Here is a 21,540-nt window from a genome sequence, read left to right as displayed (position 1 = left end):
GGCCATAACACCAGCAGCAAGAACAACAAGAGCAACGTCTGTCTGGAGCTAACTAATTGGCCACTGTTGTTAGCTGTAGCTAGCTCACTGTGACTGAACGTTGGACACCTCATATTTTGTTTATATACTGTTTACTCACTGTGTATGTATATACTGTATTCTCCACATAGTTCATCCTAATACACACTACCATTCCAAAGTTTGGGGTCACTTAGAAATGTCCTTGTTTTTGAAAGAAAAGGCCTAGAAGGCCAGCATCCCGGAGTCGCGTCTTCACTGTTGACATTGAGACTGGTGTTTTGCGGGTACTATTTAATGAAGCTGCCAGTTAAGGACTTGTGAGGCATCTGTTTCTCAAACTAGACTATCTAATGTACTTGTCCTCTTGTCATCTCAGTTGTGCACGGGGGCCTCCCACTCCTCTTTCTATTCTGGTTAGAGTCAGTTTGCGCTGTTCTGTGAAGGGAGTAGTACACAGCGTTGAATGAGATCTTCAGTTTCTTGGCAATTTCTCGCCTGGAATAGCCTTAATTTCTCAGAACAAGAATAGACTGACGAGTTTCAGAAGAAAGTTCATTGTTTCTGGCCATTTTGAGCATGTAATGCTGATGCTCCAGAAACTCAATTAGTCTAAAGAAGGCCAGTTGTATTGCTTCTTTAATCAGAACAACAGTTTTCAGCTGTGCTAACATAATTGCAAAAGGGTTTTCTATTGATCAGTTAGCCTTTTAAAATTATAATCTTGGATTAGCTAACACAACGTGCCATTGGAACACAGGAGTGATGGTTGCTGATAATGAGCCTTTGTACGCCTGTATAGATATTCCATAACGAAAATCAGCTACAATAGTTTCCAGCTACAATAGTCATTTACAATATTAACAATGTCTATACTGTATTTCTGATCAATTTGATGTTATTATAATGGACAAAAAATGAGTTTTTCTTTCAAAAGCAAGGACATTTCTAAGTGACCCCAAACTTTTGAACGGTAGCGCACCTACCACTGTACATACCATTTTCTTAATATCAATACCACACAACAGCTAGTATACAGCTAGTTCTGTGTTGCCTTTCGTTTTCACAGAGGGGAGCTCCTCAATACCAATGCTTTTCTGTTTACCTCAGAAAGGTCTGCAGTGCCTTGGCTTGTTGCCAAGCTGATTATGGTGCAGCCAGCTAGGCTGTTCCATCAAAGATACACACCTTTGTCAGGGCGGCTCATAAGGTGTGCATTACATTACAATCACAACACAGCACTCTAACAGCCACACTCCAAGACGGCTACAAACTACAGAGTGCTTTGAGAACTACTTCACTTTAACCGTCACAATACAGCACATTATCTCTCTTCAATTGAAGACTTCAAATAGGTAAAGTATCTGTCAGATAGGTAATGTCTGATACGAGAGATAAAACAGCAAGAAGACGATGGGCACTAGGTTTTGAGTGCCCTGTGCTCTGCTCTGTGTGCTAGAGAGGGAGTAAAGTCAGGAAGCAGTGAGGGACAGAGAGGTAAAGATATAAGAGAACAGCCTTGTCATGCTCCAGGAGAGTTGGGGCTTGGGGAGCTGCAGCTGAGACAAGGCATCAGCGTGCACACAAGGAAGACAAGCAGGGACAGGATGCCCCTGGCAAACCTTCTCCAAGTCTAGGAATTAAAACCTGGATTAAAACATCACACCGTGGAGGAGGCTGGCAGGTAGGAGCCCGGCAAACTGCCACTGTCTGCTTAAGCTCTGGTAGTACAGCTCAGGAAAATGACAATTTACAGTATGCAAACACAGCCCAAGCATTGTAGCCCAATTCAATACTCTACACTCTCAGAAAAAAAGGTGCTATCTAGAACCTAGACTGTCCCTGTGGGAGAACCCTTTGAGCAACCCTTTTGGTTCCAGGTATAACCTTTTTTTGGTTCCATGTAGAAACATGGTTGTACATGGAAATCAACGGGTTCTACATGGAAACCAACGGGTTCTACCTGGGGAAAAAAAAGGAGAATCCTTTTGGAACCCTTTTTTCTGAGAGTGTAACCTTAGACCCAGTCTTGCTGCATAACCCCTGACCACATCCTGGCCTCCATTCCACCCTAACCCTAACCCTGACCACATCCTGGCCTCCATTCCACCCTAACCCTGACCACATCCTGGCCTCCATTCCACCCTAACCCTTCCCCCAGCCCAACTGCAACTGTCTTCTTTTGATCTCCTTACCTCAGAGTCTTCACTCAATCTAACCTTCTCTTGGTTGGCCAAAACTGGAATAGGAGACACTGGAAGGTTCTACAAAACCATAGCACCGAAAAAACACTGAGACCATCACTGTACTGGAGACAGGGTACGAACACTTACAGAAGAGAGATCTCGCTCCGATCGTATTGCCATCTGATGGGAGCGTGCGTTGCCATGTCTCCTGCCTGGGAGGGAGTCTCTTCCTGGCTGACGTGGCATCAGACGGCAACACGCTCACATGAGCTTAGAAGCTCAAATCCCTGATTAGAGGCCTTCGGTAGTTTGCAGCGAGGAGCAAGGTTAGCACAGAGTATGCAAGGAGAACAGCAGTCCCTAACCACCTGCCACCATGCTTACACACACTGCTTAATTTACACATGCAGAAGAAAGAAGAGCTGACTTTCCCAAAGACTATAGTGCATTTGAAAATGTTTATCTCAGATTGTACTGCTACTCCTCTCTATTTTTTTTACTTTTGAATGGTCATTCATTTACTGATGTGATACTGGTATAGGCCTTTTGAATGGTCATTCATTTACTGATGTGATACTGGTATAGGCCTTTTGAATGGTCATTCATTTACTGATGTGATACTGGTATAGGCCTTTTGAATGGTCATTCATTTACTGATGTGATACTGGTATAGGCCTTTTGAATGGTCATTCATTTACTGATGTGATACTGGTATAGGCCTTTTGAATGGTCATTCATTTACTGATGTGATACTGGTATAGGCCTTTTGAATGGTCATTCATTTACTGATGTGATACTGGTATAGGCCTTTTGAATGGTCATTCATTTACTGATGTGATACTGGTATAGGCCTTTTGAATGGTCATTCATTTACTGATGTGATACTGGTATAGGCCTTTTGAATGGTCATTCATTTACTGATGTGATACTGGTATAGGCCTTTTGAATGGTCATTCATTTACTGATGTGATACTGGTATAGGCCTTTTGTCCCCCACTGCAGTTAGTTACGAATAAAAAAATCACTTGTGATGATTACTCTTGTGCTCCCATATCTACAGCCGAGGGTCTCCCTGGCAAAATAGCACAACATTATGGTATTGCTTTATTCTACTGGGGAATTCGATAAGTTGTATAGTAAAACGCCTGGAAAGATGGACCATTTAAATGAAGTGTTTTTAAAAAAGAGGTTTAAGCTGATTACAATGGGATTGAAAGACCAGCTGTTCATCATAACCATGTAAACACTGTAATGTGCACAGTGTGCAGAATTGAGAACAGTCTTTGAAAAACATGCCATGGTAAATGCATTAGAAATAAGAAGGAAGTAAACTGGTAGGATATGTGATAAGGCTAATCAGGAAAGCTCTCATTTGGACACAACATTTAAATATACAGACAACTGCCTAAATAAAGGAAACACCAACATGGTGTCTTAATCGTTTTCATGCTCATCAAACCATTCAGTGACCACTCGTGTCCTGTGGTTGGGGGCATTGTCATCCTAAGTCATGGAAAATAATGGCCTGCCCAGCATTTTTATAGAGGACCCTAAGCATGTGTAGGTGAGTTAAAATTCATATTATTAGAATAGTACACAACGCAGAACAGAACAACCAGGTTGAGGGTCAGTGGCCCAAGCCCATGAACAGGAATATTCCAAGTTCAGACAGAAGGGGGGAGTCAGATCGCTATGATCGCCAGGAACTTTACTTTGGTGTCTATTTTTAATTGTTGTGCTACTGGTGCTGCATGTTGATGTTAGGTAGGCAGCTACAGTATCTGAATTATATTAACATCTTCTGGTTTTATTTAATTAAATGTATTTTATTTCATCTAGGTGCTTACGTCACCTACTAACACCCTGGTACTACCCGTAGCTCCCGTTCTCCTCAGTCCAAGAAAAACACTGAGAGAAAGGTATGTGTTGCAAATTACTCTTTTGTAGAAGTCCATAACGTGAAATAAATAAAACATCCCAAGGTTAATGCTGTAGATATTGTTATAAGGGAGTGTGAGACTATTGAAACATGTAACTTTCAGAGTTTTATTGTTGTTATTGATATAGTATATATAGTATATATAGTTTACAGAGTGCAAAAAGTTATTGCTGTTGTTAGCTAGCATGCCTTTCTGTGAAGCAAACGGTTAGCTGTGCTGCCGACTGATGCTAGCTTTGCATTATGGGATTAAAGGCAATTTCATGTTGTAGCTTATTTGTATTACAGTGTTTTTGTACATGAGTTGTTGTATTTTAATACTGTCAACACTGAAAGCACCTAGCAATGTATTGGGGATGTGAGACAGGATATGTGTTTTACCTTCATGCTCCTGTGTAGAACAACTTGTTAGATGGTGCATTGTTCCTGTCCTGTCTTTTCACAATACTATTGCAGGTATGGCTCTATTGTCTAAGAATTAAGACTATACATTCTTTGTATTAAAGATTGGTTATTATTTTATAGTATACATTATGGCTTTATGTATGAATGTGATTGTGTGAGTCCGAGAAAACACAGAGAGAACAACTTGTCAGATGGTGCGTTGGAGACTGATGTGTTCCTGTTCTGTCTTTTCACAATACTATTGCAAATCGACATAAAAGCCAGAAAGACAGCCGTGGTGTTGCTCTTCATTTCTTGGTTCTCCTGTGGTACATATAAAGACCACTACACATGATGGGATGTTAATTGCTTAATTAACTCAGGAACCACACCTGAGTGGAAGCACCTGCTTTCAATATACTTTGTGTCCCTCATTTACTCAAGTGTTTCCTTTATTTTGGCAGATATTTGTAGGATTGCCTATTCTGAAATAAATCAACAACTTCACTGTAATTTGTGAGCTATTTCCAAGCCTCTCATAATTCTTCAGGTGAAAAGGACATTATTTAATATTGATTAATAAAACAGTTGACAATTAAAAGCTTATTAGGTTTACAGCACTTTGCACAGGGGGGGGGGGGGGGGGGGGGGGGGGGGTTTGCATTTAACTGGTAAGATAAAATTAATGGCGAAGAAAATAATGGTATCTGGGCAGGTTATTTCCTCATGTGTAAACGTAAGGTTGAGGTTAATTGAATTTACACTGACATTCACTATGGGCATAACGAGTAGTAGTGTGTACGTTTTTATTAATCTGCATTAATTCCATGTGTCTCAAATATCCACTTGCTCAGAGGGAACGTTAGTCTGAGTCTCCAGCCCAGGCACAGGTGAATAGATCCTGTCATACATATGTCATTCTCCAGTTTACCAGAGGTGGAGCTTATGATGCCCAATACACCTACAGATGTTTCCCGGTTAGGTTAAAACTTAGGGATTGACGTCCCGTCAACGGGACAGTTGTAAATCATGCAGCGCCTTTTGTCACCATCGCAGATTTTAGAGAAACAACAAATGTTGGTACATATAAGTGTCTTATATCGGCTGAAAGCTTAGATTCTTGTTAATATAACTGCACTGTCCAATTTACAGTAGATATTACTGCGAAAAAATGACATGCTATTGTTTGAGAGCTCCTAACAACTAAACACTACAATCATCTCCTCAGTCCTGATCACTTTGAGGGAGAGGTTGTTATTCCGGCACCACATGGCCAGGTCTCTGACCTCCTCCCTATAGGCTGTCTCGTCGTTATTGGTGATCAGCAAACTTAATGATGGTGTTGGAGTCGTGCCTGGCTGTGCAGTCATGAGTGACATGGAGTACAGGAGGGGACTGAGCATGCACCCCTGAGGTGCCCCAGTGTTGAGGATCAGCATGGCGGATGTGTTGTTACCTACCTTCACCACCTGGGGGTGACCTGTCAGCAAGTCCAGCATCCAGCTCCAGGGTCCTTAGCTTAGTGATGAGCTTTGAGGGCACTATGGTGTTGAACGCTGAGCTGTAGTCAATGAATAGCATTCTCAAATGGGGGGTCCTTTTGTCCAGGTGTGAAAGGGCAGTGTGGAGTGCAATAGAGATTGCATCATCTGTGGATCTGTTGGGGCGGTATGCAAATTGAAGTGGGTCTAGGGTTTCTGGGATAATGGTGTTGATGTGAGCCATGACCAGCCTTTCAAAGCACTTCATGGCTACAGACGTGTGCTACGGGTCGGTAGTCATTTAGGGAGGTTGCATTAGTGTTGTTGGGCACAGGGACTATGATTGTCTGCTTGAAACATGTTGGTATAACCGACTCAGACAGGGAGAGGTTGAAAATGAAGACACTTGCCAATTGGTCAGTGCATTCTCGGAGTACAAGTTCTGGTAATTCATCTGGCCTGCGCCTTGTGTATGTTGACCTGTGTAAAGTTCTTACTCACATTGGCTCCGGAGAGCGTGATCACACAGTCATCGGCTGTGCTTCCCTTTGTAGTCTGTAATAGTTTGCAAGCCCTGCCACATCCAACACGCGTCGGAGCCGGTGTAGTACGATTCGAACTCAGTCCTTTATTGATGCTTTAACTGTTTGATGGTTTGTCGGAGGGCATAGCGGGATTTCTTATAAGCTTCCGGGTTAGAGTGCCGCTCCTTGAAAGCTGCAGCTCTATCCTTTAGCTCAGTGCAGCTGTTGCCTGTAATCCATGGCTTCTGGTTGGGGTATGTACAGTCACTGTCACTGTGGAGACAACGTCATCGATGCACTTATTGATGAAGCCAGTGACTGATGTGGTGTACTCCTCAATGCCATCGGATGAATCCCGGAACATATTCCAGTCCGTGCTAGCAAAACAGTCCTTTAGCTTAGCGTCTGCTTCATCTAACCACTTTTCTATTGAACAAATCACTGGTGCTTCCTGCTTTAATTTTTGCTTGTAAGCAGGAATCCGGAGGATATAAATATGGTCAGATTTGCCAAATGGAGGGCGAGGGAGAGCTTTGTACGCGTCTCTGTGTGTGGAGTAAAGGTTGTCTAGAGTTTTTTTTCCCTCTGGTGGCACATTTAATATGCTGACAGATTTAAGTTTCCTGACATTAAAGTCCCCGGCTACTAGGAGTGCCGACCTCTGGATGAGTGTTTACCTGTCTGCTTATGTCGGTATAAAGCTCATTGAGTGCGGTCTTAGTGCCAGCATCGGTCTGTGGTGGTATGGAGACAGCAAAAGAAAATACAGATGAAAACTTTCTAGGTAGATAGTGTGGTCTATAGCTTATCATGAGACTCTACCTCAGGCGAGCAAAACCTTGAGACTTCCTAAGATATTTTGCACCAGCTGTTGTTTACACGTATACAGAGACCGCCACCCCTTGTCTTACCAGAGGCTGCTGTTCTATCCTGCTGATACAGCGTATAACCCATCAGCTGTATGTTACTCATGTCGTCATTCAGCCACAACTCGGTGAAACATAAGATATTACTGTTTTTAATATCCCGTTGGTAGGATATGCATGCTTTTAGTTCGCACAATTTATTTTCCAGCGACTGTACGTAGGCCAGTAGTATGGATGGCAAGGGCAGATTAGCCACTCGCCAGAGGATCCTCACAAGGCACCCCGATCTCTTTCCGCGATATCTTTTCTGTCTCTTTCTCCTGCGAATGACTGGATGAGGGCCTGTTCGGGTGTCTGGAGTAAATCCCTCTCGTCCAACTCATTAAAGATAAATTCTTCATCCAGTACGAGGTGAGTAATCGCTGTTCTGATTTCCAGAAGCACTTTTTGGTCATAAGAGACAGTAGTAGCAACATTATGTACAAAGTAAGTTACAAACAATGCGAACACACTAACGAAATAGCGCGTTTGGTTAAGAGCCCATGAAACGGCAGCCATCTTCTCCAGCGCCATCTTCAACAGTGCCATCTTCAATCTCCATGGAAACCAAAAGCACATCACTCGTTGGTTCGTTGTATACAAACTCTTCTACCATTCCGACAACAACATCAATTACTGTGATTTGTACTGGGAGACAAAACGGGAGGAACTAGTATACAATCACTGTGTAATTTACAGCAAAGCCGAGATGAGAAATCGATCTACAGTCTACATGGATCCATCATAGATCTAGTAGAACACATTCAAGTGTTATAGCTTTTTCAGTGCAAACCAATTGTAAATCACTTTGTCTGTGGTGTTGGGTTGTGCTACAGAGGGACTGTACTTCCACAGGTAGCACATTGTAGCAAGTTTTACTGTAGAGTCTGGATGTGAACAGAACTATACAGGTGGACAAGCAGTTCTACTTACTTTACAAGAGCTTTGGATTTTGTGGCTTGGTCGTAGAACTGTTTCTTGGTTTTCTTGTATCGATCCAAATTCTGAAATAAACAAATAAATATTATGAGAAAATACTGAATGAAACAGGTAAGGTTAAGGTTACTGTACAGTTCATATGATGGAAGAAAATAACATGATCCCTCATAAAATGCACATCTATTACGCCCCAACACTTACTAAATACATACAGTGTATCCAACTACAGCCAACAAGCTTTCAATAATGAGATGGATAGTTTTTTTCCCAACATTCTAATGCATCTACGTATGTACAGCGACCAACTGAGCCTACACACCTCGCCGATTCGTTCAACAACCATCCATAGACGGTCAGGTTGGCTGTAGTTGGACAGATGTGGAGAAACCTTAAAAATGATGGCATAAAAAAAAACATTTTATGATACAATCCATGAATAATTCAAATGTTTGGATGCTAATAAAAATACGACTATAATCAGTATCACCTCCTTATTTGGCCACCATCCCAGATCATTGCCTTAGGTAACAGCCAGTTCATTTAACAACTGCATATTAGCTGATGCAATTCTTGTTTAACTGCCTTGTTCGAGGGTACAGAGGAACTTTAGTAGGTTTTAAAACCCTATTCTTATTGGCCATCATGGGGTAGTTCGTGGATGTTCTGCTGGCAGTCAGTCAGGCAGACTGGGGAGGGATCAGTGAGCCTGGTCACAGACACACGGTCTCTTCATTATGCTATGCTATAGAGACTTTCACAGAGACCATCATCACCCACACAGTCCTCAGTAACAGTTCTAATTACTGCTGAGGAGACTCTGGTGTAGTCACAACATTAGCCCATAGCATATAGGCACTGGCCCATAGCACAGTGCCTCAATTCCCCAGAACCAAATCTTGAATGCCCTGGCCAGCTATAGTCTGTCACGAGAGACTACATGTCACTGTATCGTGGGGTTAACCGTTGGATTCTCAACCAATGATGTGGCTAAAAGAAGACACTCTCTCAGCCCAGGTGGAGTCTCATTTCCCTAATTACTCCTGACAGGCAGCACCTCAGTTTGATGAGGTAATGACCGTGCCTCAGAATGCCATCCTTAAGCCCAGGCTAAATGGGCTTCCCTTAATTATTTCTGATATTCGTCTTTCCGACTGAGAGAGCGAACCGGTGGTATTTGAGGTGAGCAGAGCAGGAGAGTGATGGGAGCATCGCTGAAGCCCAGCCCTGAATCCCCATCAATTCACCAGGTGCCAGTGGGGTCAGTCTCTCTCATATTTCACACAATCTGAACCCTACACAAGTCATCTCAAGGTGAGGGAGCCGACAGTGGAAACAGAGGAGCCCCGCTCGTATGCATTCACACCAATTCAACTATCACAGGACAAATTATCGTCCATTTGACCCCCATCCTCTCATCTTCTCCAATCATGGGAAGGTGGAGGAGGAGCCTGAGTCAGCCCAGGCCCATTGCTTTGCCTCATCTCCCGTTGTCTGAACTCTCTCTGAAGGCCCCATTAAGAGCTGCTGCTTCTTAAATGTTAATGTATTTTATGAGGCTGTGAGGAGGTTCTCATAACAAGCAAGGAACTACAGCAGGGACTGTTATTGTGTGAGCACCGGTCCAGGAGATTGTGATGCTTGCAATTAAATGCAGATTTACCAAAGAGCAGTGACCCACTGTGGTTCTCTGGAATCAGTGTTCTGTAGCTACATTGTGCATGCCTAAAATTATTAACCCATTTATGTGAGTGAAAATACGTGTGTGTCTGTGCATTTGTGTGTGGGTGCATGAGAGAGTGTGTGTGTATGTGTCTGTTTGTGTCTACACTACAATGAGGGCTGGCAAGGTGAGACGGTGAAGTGGGATTGCAGACACATTGACCCAGATACTACAGTACTATTGGATCTCCTTCTTAGCCGTTACTGACTGATCTCCATTCAGGCCTGTTCATACCACCAGGGAGCAGATAGAATGCCTCAAAACAAAACTAGAGTGCATCCTTCCTATATATCCAGTGGGGCTTAACATACATAAACTGCCATCTTGGACTGGGTATATCTAAAAAGGTGAATGTAAAGACCTGGATTCATTGAAAACGTTGATTAAATGTCGTAGGATGGTTCGGGAGCCCTGTTGAGAGACTATTACTATATTGTGTCTGTTATTAAAAACAGTAGAACGTCTAAGCTCCATCATATGTGCAGGTGGGTAGTGTGTGTTCACAGTGAAAGTAGGGTCAAGAAGGAATGGCCTAGTGGCATTTAAACCCACCGTTACTTTCACTGTGAACCCCTTCTTCCTTCCTGAATACATTTGCAGTGATGCATTGCCGTGGCAATGCTACCTGCATTAACCGGATTTGCCTGTGCTAATCTAACAGCTGGCAGCTGGCTTGTCTCACACTCCTCTTCCTGGCTGGCAACTGCCATCAGCCACCCTCATCTGCCACCCTCCCCCTGCCCAACCCCAGTGCCGCTTCCTGCTGTGCTAATCCAATGGATATCTTAATCTGTGCAGGGTGGCTCTGCCTGGGCGTTGCCGCAGGCTAAGTGCTGTACTACACACCTACACTAGGGGCACTTATCAGCCCAGCACCGCCGACACCAACAGCCATGCTTTGATGCGCTGTAAAAGGACCAGGTTTTCAGCACACGCACGCTCCTGTTTTAGCGACCATTTAAAAAAAAAGAAGGGTGAAGTGAATTCTGCAGTGAGATATTTAGACAAGAGATGTATTAACCTCAGCCAATCTCTGTCTTTGAGATGGATCCTCTCCTGCAGGCAATAATGAGTCTAGGAGATCGCTTTCAGTGTTCTGTCTCTTCTTCTATAAATATCAGGGGGTATCAGGAGGACGTATTACCCCTCCAGGGCCTCTGGTTCAGAGAACACCTTCCATTTAACTGCTAGTAGATCCATGTGAGGCGGCTTCCCATTATGGTGTTGCTGAGTGACAGCACAATGAACTAACAACATGTCTCTCTCGCTTGTTCTCTCTGTATGACATGTTTGCTTCTACAACATAGCTCCTGTCATGACAGGCCTGTTCGGGTCAGGTTCCCGTGGACCATAATCCTACAGAGATATCTCTCACACACAACAGAGGGGGAGAGATTGAGAGGTATGGAGGTGTTTTTTTTAATGACACCTCCCATCCATTGTAACTCTTAAGGCAGCAGACAAAATCCCCTTTGTCCTCTCAGTATGGAGGGATGGAATGTATGTTGGGCCTATGGAGAATCTACCTCTGAACAGTAACATGCAATAAAAGGACGTTGGGACAATATGTTTCGTCAGCCAAAATGGTGGTGATGACGATAGATGGAATATGAAAATGAATGTTGTTTTTGTTATGCTATAAAAAGTGAAATTACGACGTTATAAAGAAAACATAACTTGAAGAGATTTCACACTATGTACTTGAGGTTTGCATACTGTACGTTGTGTGGAAAATGTCCAGATCAAAGAGAATGTTTTTGTAAAGATGAAATGTGAAGTTAGTTGTCTAAATTGGATCTGAATAAAATCCAGATCTTGCCTCGTAACTAGTTACGCCCAGAGAACTCCCATTTCTGACCCGAGGGTATAAAACATGTCAGGTAAAAATGAACATATCAGACTAAGTGACCACGAGCTTCAGCCAAGTTCCGAATTAGTTGTAAACCCAAAATTCAACACGAGGTTGAAGAAGACAAAGGAACCTTTTTACAATTTATGCTATGGATGAGTAGCCTTGTCTAAGAGGGTGAACTCAAGCAGGACCACCCAGTTACCACTCTCCAAGGAATCGTGTGTCTACACTGCTTTCATTCCCACGCTGGAACCATCTACACGGCTGATTAGCCGTCCTCCGAAGAACCCTTTTCAGAACAAGGGCGAGGAAACAGCCCACTAAGAGAAAGGACACTGACATCGTGAGGACAAACAGAAAGTTACACCCGGTAACTGAAGACGTGCCGTCATCAGAGTAGTCGGAACCCGGGCCACGAAGAGACACCCCATCAGAGACCTTCAACACGTAATTACATCATTATATTCTGACCCATAAGAGCGGCAGTTCGGGGCAATGTTAGGGTTAAAATAAGCACAGTTGACAAATGCACCCAAGTGTGCTTTTCTCTTGTGCTCTTTCTCTTTCTCCCTCTTTTGAAATCCCCATTTTGTTTAACACGTTTCATATTGTGTTGGCCCGCTAGGAACCTGTGTCATTGTTCTAAGTTCTAATTAATAGCCTAGACTGTGTGTTTGTGCATGTGTATCTTATATTATCTGTTTTGCTTGTTAGTAAATAAATAATCAACTCAATTGGTGTGGTACGGACTTATTTACTGAGACTCGGGTTTGTGCAGATTCACAAATTATGCGACGTTCAGAAGGAGACTGTAGAGGAAATGTATTAATTAGCGACTGTTGTAAAATCGATATTCTGATATTCTTTGAGTTAATTTGGAAAATAGAAACTCAATAAAAACCCAAACTTTCCCATGGTGCCCCAGGCTACTGAGTTAATAATTACCTGATTTGTTTAATCACGTAATTATAAACAGTTAATCATTCGATGAGCAGCAGTCGTCACATTAATCAATACAACGTTACGACACTACTGTCTGAGCAAACTGATATTTTGTATCGGGAGATGAGCTTTACCTTCTGTGCCCAACATTACAAGGCTAAAAGGTACAAAGAAAGGGAAAATAATACGCCTCATCCTTACTTGAAGTTTACTTCTTACATTTCCATCAGAAACCAGGAACACAGCAAAATGTGCTTTTAGTGTGGAGAAAAAAAGCACCCTGTACAGCATTCTGATTAGAATGCTTCTCCTGTCGTCTCTGTTCTAACCGCTGGCCCTGTGGTTTAAGAGGAGCCCCTGATATGTGCCTACATCCGTCTGGCATGCTGAGAAATTAATAATCCTTGCTCCAAAAAATAAAATGAAAATGCATTCGTCTCCCCCTTTGAAGTAAATTCATTTGTGATTGGTTAGCCTCTGCAGGCCTTGAGGCTAAAGGGGGCTGACTGTGTGGCGGTCGGCTGCTCCACTCTCTGTCCATCCAGGTAAAAGCAGCTTCAGCTGGTTGGATGGGGGAGTCATGCAGATATTTCCAGAACAAGGCCCCTGCCGACAGCGTGTCAACGCGGCTGTCAGGATTTCAGGAGGATTATTATCTCGTACCCACGCTCAAGTGCTTCAAAGTGCTTTGCAACTAGTGACAAGGAGGAGAGAGAGAGAGAGAGGGTACTGGGTGGAGGGCTGGGGGGGAAGCCTTGACAAGCAGAAGAGTGAAGCAAGGAGCGGTTCAGGATAGGAGAGGGATGGAGACAAGAGCAGGGGAGCCAGCAGAAGGCTTTAGCTGGATTAGAGAGAGCCTGTGCTAATTCAAACAGCAGCGGAACATTGCTGTTCACAACAAGTAGTTTTCACAGCTCTCCGACTTCCAGCATTCGGGAGAATTCACAGACACGAGACGATTATGTGTGGCGTCTTCACAAACATTATCGCACTCACCGAAAGCCTCTCTCCCAATTTCAAACCTTCAGAGTTGCAGCCAGGGGAGAACGACTGCCCCCTCTCATTGAAGACACGAAATTTCAAGGCCAACCGCAGTACAGCAGGCATTGTTAGCAGAAAACCGGATCCCCATTATAGTGAATGGAAAAATGGCGATCTTTGTGTAAATGAACAAAAAAAAATTAAGACAATCAATGCTAATGGCAGCCTGCAGTACCCTTGAGATATTCAGTGAGAGAGGGCCGCACTGAGCTAGCCTGCAATGTCACTTCCTGGAGTAGCTCAAACTGCGCATGTTGTCTCCATGAGACAACATCATTTTATATTTTTCAAACTTTGTTTTACATATACATTTTACACAAATTTTGCATATATGGTACTTTCATACACAGTAGTTACATAAAGGTAATGTTTTTTTGATTATAAAACACAACATTTTGGATAGATAGGATCCAAAATGTATAGGGTTTTCAGAAATAACTATTTCTGATCATGAGCCTCAGCCCATCCCACCTATCTCTGTAGACCATCCTCTTTTGATTTCCACGTGTCATATATTTTTCAACTGTGATGTCTTTCATTAATTTTGAACCTTTCTAATTGCATTGATTGTAAGTTAAAGATTTATATTTTTCCTAGGAGTATTATTATATTGTTGATTGATTTGGCTTTCCAAATAACCAAAACACTGCTAACCACCTGTGACCAGAAACAAGCTACAGTGCCTTGCGAAAGTATTCGGCCCCCTTGAACTTTGCGACCTTTTGCCACATTTCAGGCTTCAAACATAAAGATATAAAACTGTATTTTTTTGTGAAGAATCAACAACAAGTGGGACACAATCATGAAGTGGAACGACATTTATTGGATATTTCAAACTTTTTTAACAAATCAAAAACTGAAAAATTGGGCGTGCAAAATTATTCAGCCCCCTTAAGTTAATACTTTGTAGCGCCACCTTTTGCTGCGATTACAGCTGTAAGTCGCTTGGGGTATGTCTCTATCAGTTTTGCACATCGAGAGACTGAAATTTTTTCCCATTCCTCCTTGAAAAACTGCTCGAGCTCAGTGAGGTTGGATGGAGAGCATTTGTGAACAGCAGTTTTCAGTTCTTTCCACAGATTCTCGATTGGATTCAGGTCTGGACTTTGACTTGGCCATTCTAACACCTGGATATGTTTATTTTTTAACCATTCCATTGTAGATTTTGCTTTATGTTTTGGATCATTGTCTTGTTGGAAGACAAATCTCCATCCCAGTCTCAGGTCTTTTGCAGACTCCATCAGGTTTTCTTCCAGAATGGTCCTGTATTTGGCTCCATCCATCTTCCCATCAATTTTAACCATTTTCCCTGTCCCTGCTGAAGAAAAGCAGGCCCAAACCATGATGCTGCCACCACCATGTTTGACAGTGGGGATGGTGTGTTCAGCTGTGTTGCTTTTACGCCAAACATAACGTTTTGCATTGTTGCCAAAAAGTTCAATTTTGGTTTCATCTGACCAGAGCACCTTCTTCCACATGTTTGGTGTGTCTCCCAGGTGGCTTGTGGCAAACTTTAAACAACACTTTTTATGGATATCTTTAAGAAATGGCTTTCTTCTTGCCACTCTTCCATAAAGGCCAGATTTGTGCAATATACGACTGATTGTTGTCCTATGGACAGAGTCTCCCACCTCAGCTGTAGATCTCTGCAGTTCATCCAGAGTGATCATGGGCCTCTTGGCTGCATCTCTGATCAGTCTTCTCCTTGTATGAGCTGAAAGTTTAGAGGGACGGCCAGGTCTTGGTAGATTTGCAGTGGTCTGATACTCCTTCCATTTAAATATTATCGCTTGCACAGTGCTCCTTGGGATGTTTAAAGCTTGGGAAATCTTTTTGTATCCAAATCCGGCATTACACTTCTTCACAACAGTATCTCGGACCTGCCTGGTGTGTTCCTTGTTCTTCATGATGCTCTCTGCGCTTTTAACGGACCTCTGAGACTATCACAGTGCAGGTGCATTTATACGGAGACTTGATTACACACAGGTGGATTGTATTTATCATCATTAGTCATTTAGGTCAACATTGGATCATTCAGAGATCCTCACTGAACTTCTGGAGAGAGTTTGCTGCACTGAAAGTAAAGGGGCTGAATAATTTTGCACGCCCAATTTTTCAGTTTTTGATTTGTTAAAAAAGTTTGAAATATCCAATAAATGTCGTTCCACTTCATGATTGTGTCCCACTTGTTGTTGATTCTTCACAAAAAAATACAGTTTTATATCTTTATGTTTGAAGCCTGAAATGTGGCAAAAGGTCGCAAAGTTCAAGGGGGCCGAATACTTTCGCAAGGCACTGTACATGGGGACAATGCCAGATTTAATGATCTAATGAGACACCGTCTTAACCGACTTCATTTGGCTTCAATGAGTCTTTACATTTGGCTCTATCGAGCCTTTACATAGGGTGTCACGTGATAGATGGCTTTCTCCATTCATATGTACAGCCATTGGTTGCAGCCCACCTACATGTTATAGACAGCTCTAATTGATGGCTTCCATTAGTTGTAAAGGGAACTCAGGGTATAAAGTCTAGAATTCCTCTTCTTCTCTGATCCAGTCTGTCGGGCAGGGCCCACCCACCTAACCCAAACAGAGTGACAGGGGTTTGAACAGACACACCAACTCCACAGTATTATCTGCCTCCCTGGTCCGGCTCATAACACAACCCAAACCCAGCAGCAAATAGTGCAGACACCATTTCACCGCCAGTCTCTGATCCCTTTGGTAAACGCCACATTCTTATAATGAGGTAAATATAAACATAAAACACTCCAGTTTTCTGTCCCCACTTGCTTCAAGAAGTCCACCATTGTTTCTGTACCCAAGAAAGCAAAGGAAACTAAACTAAATGACTATTCGCCCCAGAGCACTCACTTCTGTCATCATGAAGTGCTTTGAGAGGTTAGTTAAGGATCATATCATCTCTACCCTACCTGACACCCTAGACCCACTTCAATTTGCTTACCGCCCCAATAGATCCACAGACAATGCAAATGCCATCACATTGCACACTGCTCTATCCCATCTGGACAAGAGGAATACCTATGTAAGAATGCTGTTCATTGACTATAGCTTAGCAGTCAGCACCATGGTACCCTCCAAGCTCATCACTAAGCTCGGGGCCCTGGGTCTGAACCCCGCCCTGTGCATCTGGGTCCTGGACTTCCTGACGGGCCACGCAGTCATGGGTGAACAGAGCGTACAGGAGGGGGCTGAGCATGCACCCTTGTGGTTACTTCAGACAAAAAATGAAAGTAGAGTGGTTTGTCGGGGTGGATGGGTAGGAGGAATAACGCAAACATCTAGCAACCCAAAGATTGCCTGTTCGAATCTCATCATGGACAACATTAGCATTTGAGATAATTAGCTTCTTTGCAACTACTTAGCCTGTTAGCTAATCCTAACCCCTTGCCTAGCTAATGTTAGCCACTTAGTTAACATTAGCGTTAACCACCTAGCTAACGTTAGCCACAACAAATTGGAATTTCTAATTCATTGCATATTGTATGAATTGCAGTTAGTAACATATTGTATGAATTGCAATTCATAACACATCATACGGAATGGATGATGGACATCCATAAATGAATCCATACCATACGAAACATCACGTATTATACTAATTGCAGTGTCTTGGATTTACTTTTACTTTGTCACGTCTACCCCTGAGTCCAGGTTGGGAAAAAAGGGTAGTGAGGAATGTGTTTGCAACATGGCATGGAACTAAATCTTTATAAAGAAGACAGGGGTGCGGTAAATCAGCAATACAACAAAGCTACCATGAACGGCCGTTCTACTGGTAATATCTCTCTCTCAAACCCTTTGTTTTCACATGGCCATGCATGAAGCTTGCATCGTCTGATTGGACATGCTATCTAGTTTAAATAAATGAATCCTAAGTGAACAAACACAAAAAGCCTATGAATACATTTCACAATAATAATCTTGCAGGGTGTAAAACATTTCTGAAATAAGTCCTTGGTCCTTGAGACTGCCACACGGTAACAGCAGTCAGCGTTTCCCAGTCTTTCTGCAAGCCACCATGCAGTGCATACAAAATGTAGGCTAATCCACACAAGACAAACTGTTAGATTAGATGTTATTGTCCTCCAAGGAGGAAATTCATTTCCACATGCTTGTACATTGAAATACAGAGCACCAAAATACCCATACACCCAGTCATAATATTTACAATCCCAAAAGTAAACTTCCCTACACCCAGCAGATAAAACAGTCAGCCCAGTTAACAATTCTAAGGAGAGAGAACGTTTTTGTAATGTTACCCGTAATGTTCCCTTCATGTTTGAGTGTCCAGTTTTCTGTTAGTTAGGGGAACATTCTATACTGCAAAAAATATATAAATGAACATGTAAAGTGTTGGTCTCATGTTTCATGAGCTTAAATAAAAGATCCATAAATGTTCATTTTGCACAAAAAGCTTATTTCTCTCAAAAATTGTGCACAAACTTGTTTGCATCCCTTTTAGTGAGTGTTTCTCCTTCACCAAAAGAATCCATCCACTTGACAAGTGTGGCATATCAAGAAGCTGTATTAAACATAAAAAAATGTTTTTAGCTTCTATGTGGTAAATGGTATGTGTGTATGTAGATTCTGTATAGGCTTGTCTCCCTTATTAATCTTCTCTTTGTGCCAGACTGGGTTCAAGTGACTTCTGTTTATTTTGTTCATTAACTTCTGTATTTATTCATCTCTATATGATATGTATGTATTTCTGTATGTGTATATATGCAGTGTGTATGTATGTATGTATGTATGTATGTATGTATGTATGTATGTATGTATGTATGCAGTGTGTATGTATGTATGTGTATATATGCAGTGTGTATGTATGTATGTATGTATGTATGTATGTATGTATGTATGCATGTATGTATGTATGCAGTGTGTATGTATGTATGTGTATATATGCAGTATGTATGTATGTATGTATGTATGTACAGTTGTTGGAAGTTTACATACACTTAGGTTGGAGTCATTTAAACTTGTTTTTCAATGACTCCACAAATAATTTGTTAATTCTTATGGCTGAAGGGACAGTATTGAGGAACTTGGATGAAAGGTGCCCAGAGTAAACGGCCTGCTCCTCAGTTCCAGTTGCTAATATATACATATTATTATTAGTATTGGATAGAAAACACTCGGAAGTTTCTAAAACTGTTTGAATGATGTCTGTGAGTATAACAGAACCCATATGGCAGGCAAAAACCTGAGAAGAAATCCAAACAGGAAGTGGGAAATCTGAGGTTGGTCGATTTTCAAATCAGCCCCTATTGAATACACAGTGGGATATTGGTTATGTTGCACTTCCTAAGGCTTCCACTAGATGTCAACCGTCTTTAGAAACTTGAATGAGGCTTATACTGTGATGTGGGGCCGGATGAGAGCTCTTTGAGTCAGTGGTCTGGCAGAGAGCCAGGTCCTGGTCATGCGCATTTCACATGATAGCGACCTGCGTTCCATGGCTTTTCTACAGACAATGGAATTCTCCGGTTGGAACGTTATTGAAGATTTATGATAGAACATCCTAAAGATTGATTCTATACTTAGTTTGACAAGTTTCTTCGACCTGTAACATAACTTTTTGAAGTTTTCGTCAGACGTTCGGCTGGACATGCACGAGCGTTTGGATTTGTGTACTAAACGCCCTAACAAAAGTAGCTACATGGACATAAATGATGGACATTATCGAACAAATCAAACATTTATTGTGGAACTATGATTCCTGGGAGTGCATTCTGATGAAGATCATCAAAGGTAAGGGATTATTTATAATGTTATTTCTGATTTCTGTTGACTCAAACATGGCAGATAAAAAAAAAATTCTGAGCGCTGTTCTCAGATTATTGCATGGTTTGTTTTTTTTAAATCTGACACAGCGGTTGCATTAAGGAGAGGTATATCTATATTTCCATGTCTAACAATTGTATTTTCATCGACATTTATAATGAGTATTTCTGTAAAATGATGTGGCTCTCTGCAATATCACCGGATGTTTTTGTAACTAGTGAACGTAACGCGCCAATGTATACTGAGATTTTTTAAATATAAATATGAACTTTATCAAACAAAACCTACATGTATTGTGTAACATGAAGTCCTATGAGTGTCATCTGATGAAGATCATCAAAGGTTAGTGATGAATTTTATCTCTATTTGTGCTTTTTGTGACTCTCTTTGGCTGGAAAAATGGCTGTTTTTTTCTGTGAGTTGGTGGTGACCTAACATAATCATTAGTGGTGCTTTCGCTGTAAAGCCTATTTGAAATCGGACACTGTGGTGGGATTAACAACAAGATTACCTTTAAAATGGTATAAGATGTATGTATGTTTGAGGAATTTTAATTATGAGATTTCTGTTGTTTTGAATTTGGTGCCCTCCACTTTCACTGGCTGTTGTCATAGGGACAAAGATTGTACTTTTTGGAGAACTGTTCTCTGGTCTGATGAAACAGAAATGGAACTGTTTGGCAGTAATGACCATCGTTATGTTTGGAGGAAAAGGGGGAGGCTTGCAAGCCGAAGAACACCATCCCAACTGTGAAGGATGGGGGTGCAGCATCATGTTGTGGGGGTGCTTTGCTGCAGGAGGGGCTGGTGCACTTCACAAAATAGATGGCTTCATGAGGAAGGAAAATTATGTGGATATATTCCAAATGGACAATGACCCCAAGCATACTTCCAAAGTTGTGGCAAAATGGCTTAAGGAAAGCAAAGTCAAGGTTTTGGAGTGGCCATCACAAAGCCCTGACCTCTGTCCTTGTAACTTCAAAAACGAATATGAAATATCACTTTTAGTACAGGGACACAGTCTTGGAAATTCATGTTTGCGTGCGCTATTAAGACAGGACGCACCTGCTAAAATTGGTTTCCTATTGAACATACTTCGTTCCGTAAGAAATGCTATAGTTTGATTACATTTTAGGGTATCTGAGGAGTAAATAGAAACTTATTTTCACATGTTGAAACAAAGTTTAGGGGTAGATTTCCGGGTTCCTTTCTCTACATGTTGAACGTGTGGATTACTCAAATTGATGGCGCCAACTAAACAGACTTTTTGGGATATAAAGAAGGATTTTATCTAACAAAATGACACTACATGTTATAGCTGGGACCCTTTGGATGACAAATCAGAGGAAGATTTTCAAAAAGTCAGTGAATATTTAATCGTTATTTGTGATTTTATGAAACCTGTGCCGGTGGGAAAATATTTTGATTTGCTGCGCCGTCCTCAAACAATCTCATGGCATGCTTTCGCTGTAATAGCTACTGTAAATTGAACAGTGCAGTTAGATTAAGAATTTAACCTTTCAACTGATATAAGACACTTACATGTACCTAAATGTTTAATATCCATAATTTTTATGATTATTTATTTGAATTGAGCGCCCTCCAGTTTCACCGGAAATTGTCCCGCTAGCGGGACGCCTAGGTTTATTAACAAGAAATTTGAGGAGTGGTGGATTAAACGAGTTTTAACTCCAACCTAAGGGCATGTACTTCCGACTTCAACTGTATGTACAATACTGTTCAAAAGTTTGGGGTTACTTAGAAATGTCCTTGTTTTTGAAAGAAAAGCAAATTTGTGTC

General features: G+C 41.9%; 1 protein-coding gene across 1 annotated transcript in view; it reads right to left on the bottom strand.

Annotated features, from left to right (window-relative positions):
* The window catches only part of LOC139367333 (MICOS complex subunit mic25a-like), a 54,011-nt gene that overhangs the window by 11,524 nt on the left and 20,947 nt on the right, over positions 1-21,540 (bottom strand). Inside the window, exon 3 of the mRNA XM_071105542.1 lies at positions 8,371-8,441. Within this exon, the coding sequence (XP_070961643.1) occupies positions 8,371-8,441 (71 nt within the window). The remainder of the gene's footprint in view (positions 1-8,370; positions 8,442-21,540) is intronic.

This window comes from Oncorhynchus clarkii, chromosome 16, assembly GCF_045791955.1.
Source record: "Oncorhynchus clarkii lewisi isolate Uvic-CL-2024 chromosome 16, UVic_Ocla_1.0, whole genome shotgun sequence".
Taxonomy (NCBI): domain Eukaryota; kingdom Metazoa; phylum Chordata; class Actinopteri; order Salmoniformes; family Salmonidae; genus Oncorhynchus; species Oncorhynchus clarkii.
The sequence above is the reverse complement of the archived record's forward strand: the minus strand, read 5'-3'. Positions and strand labels throughout refer to the sequence as shown.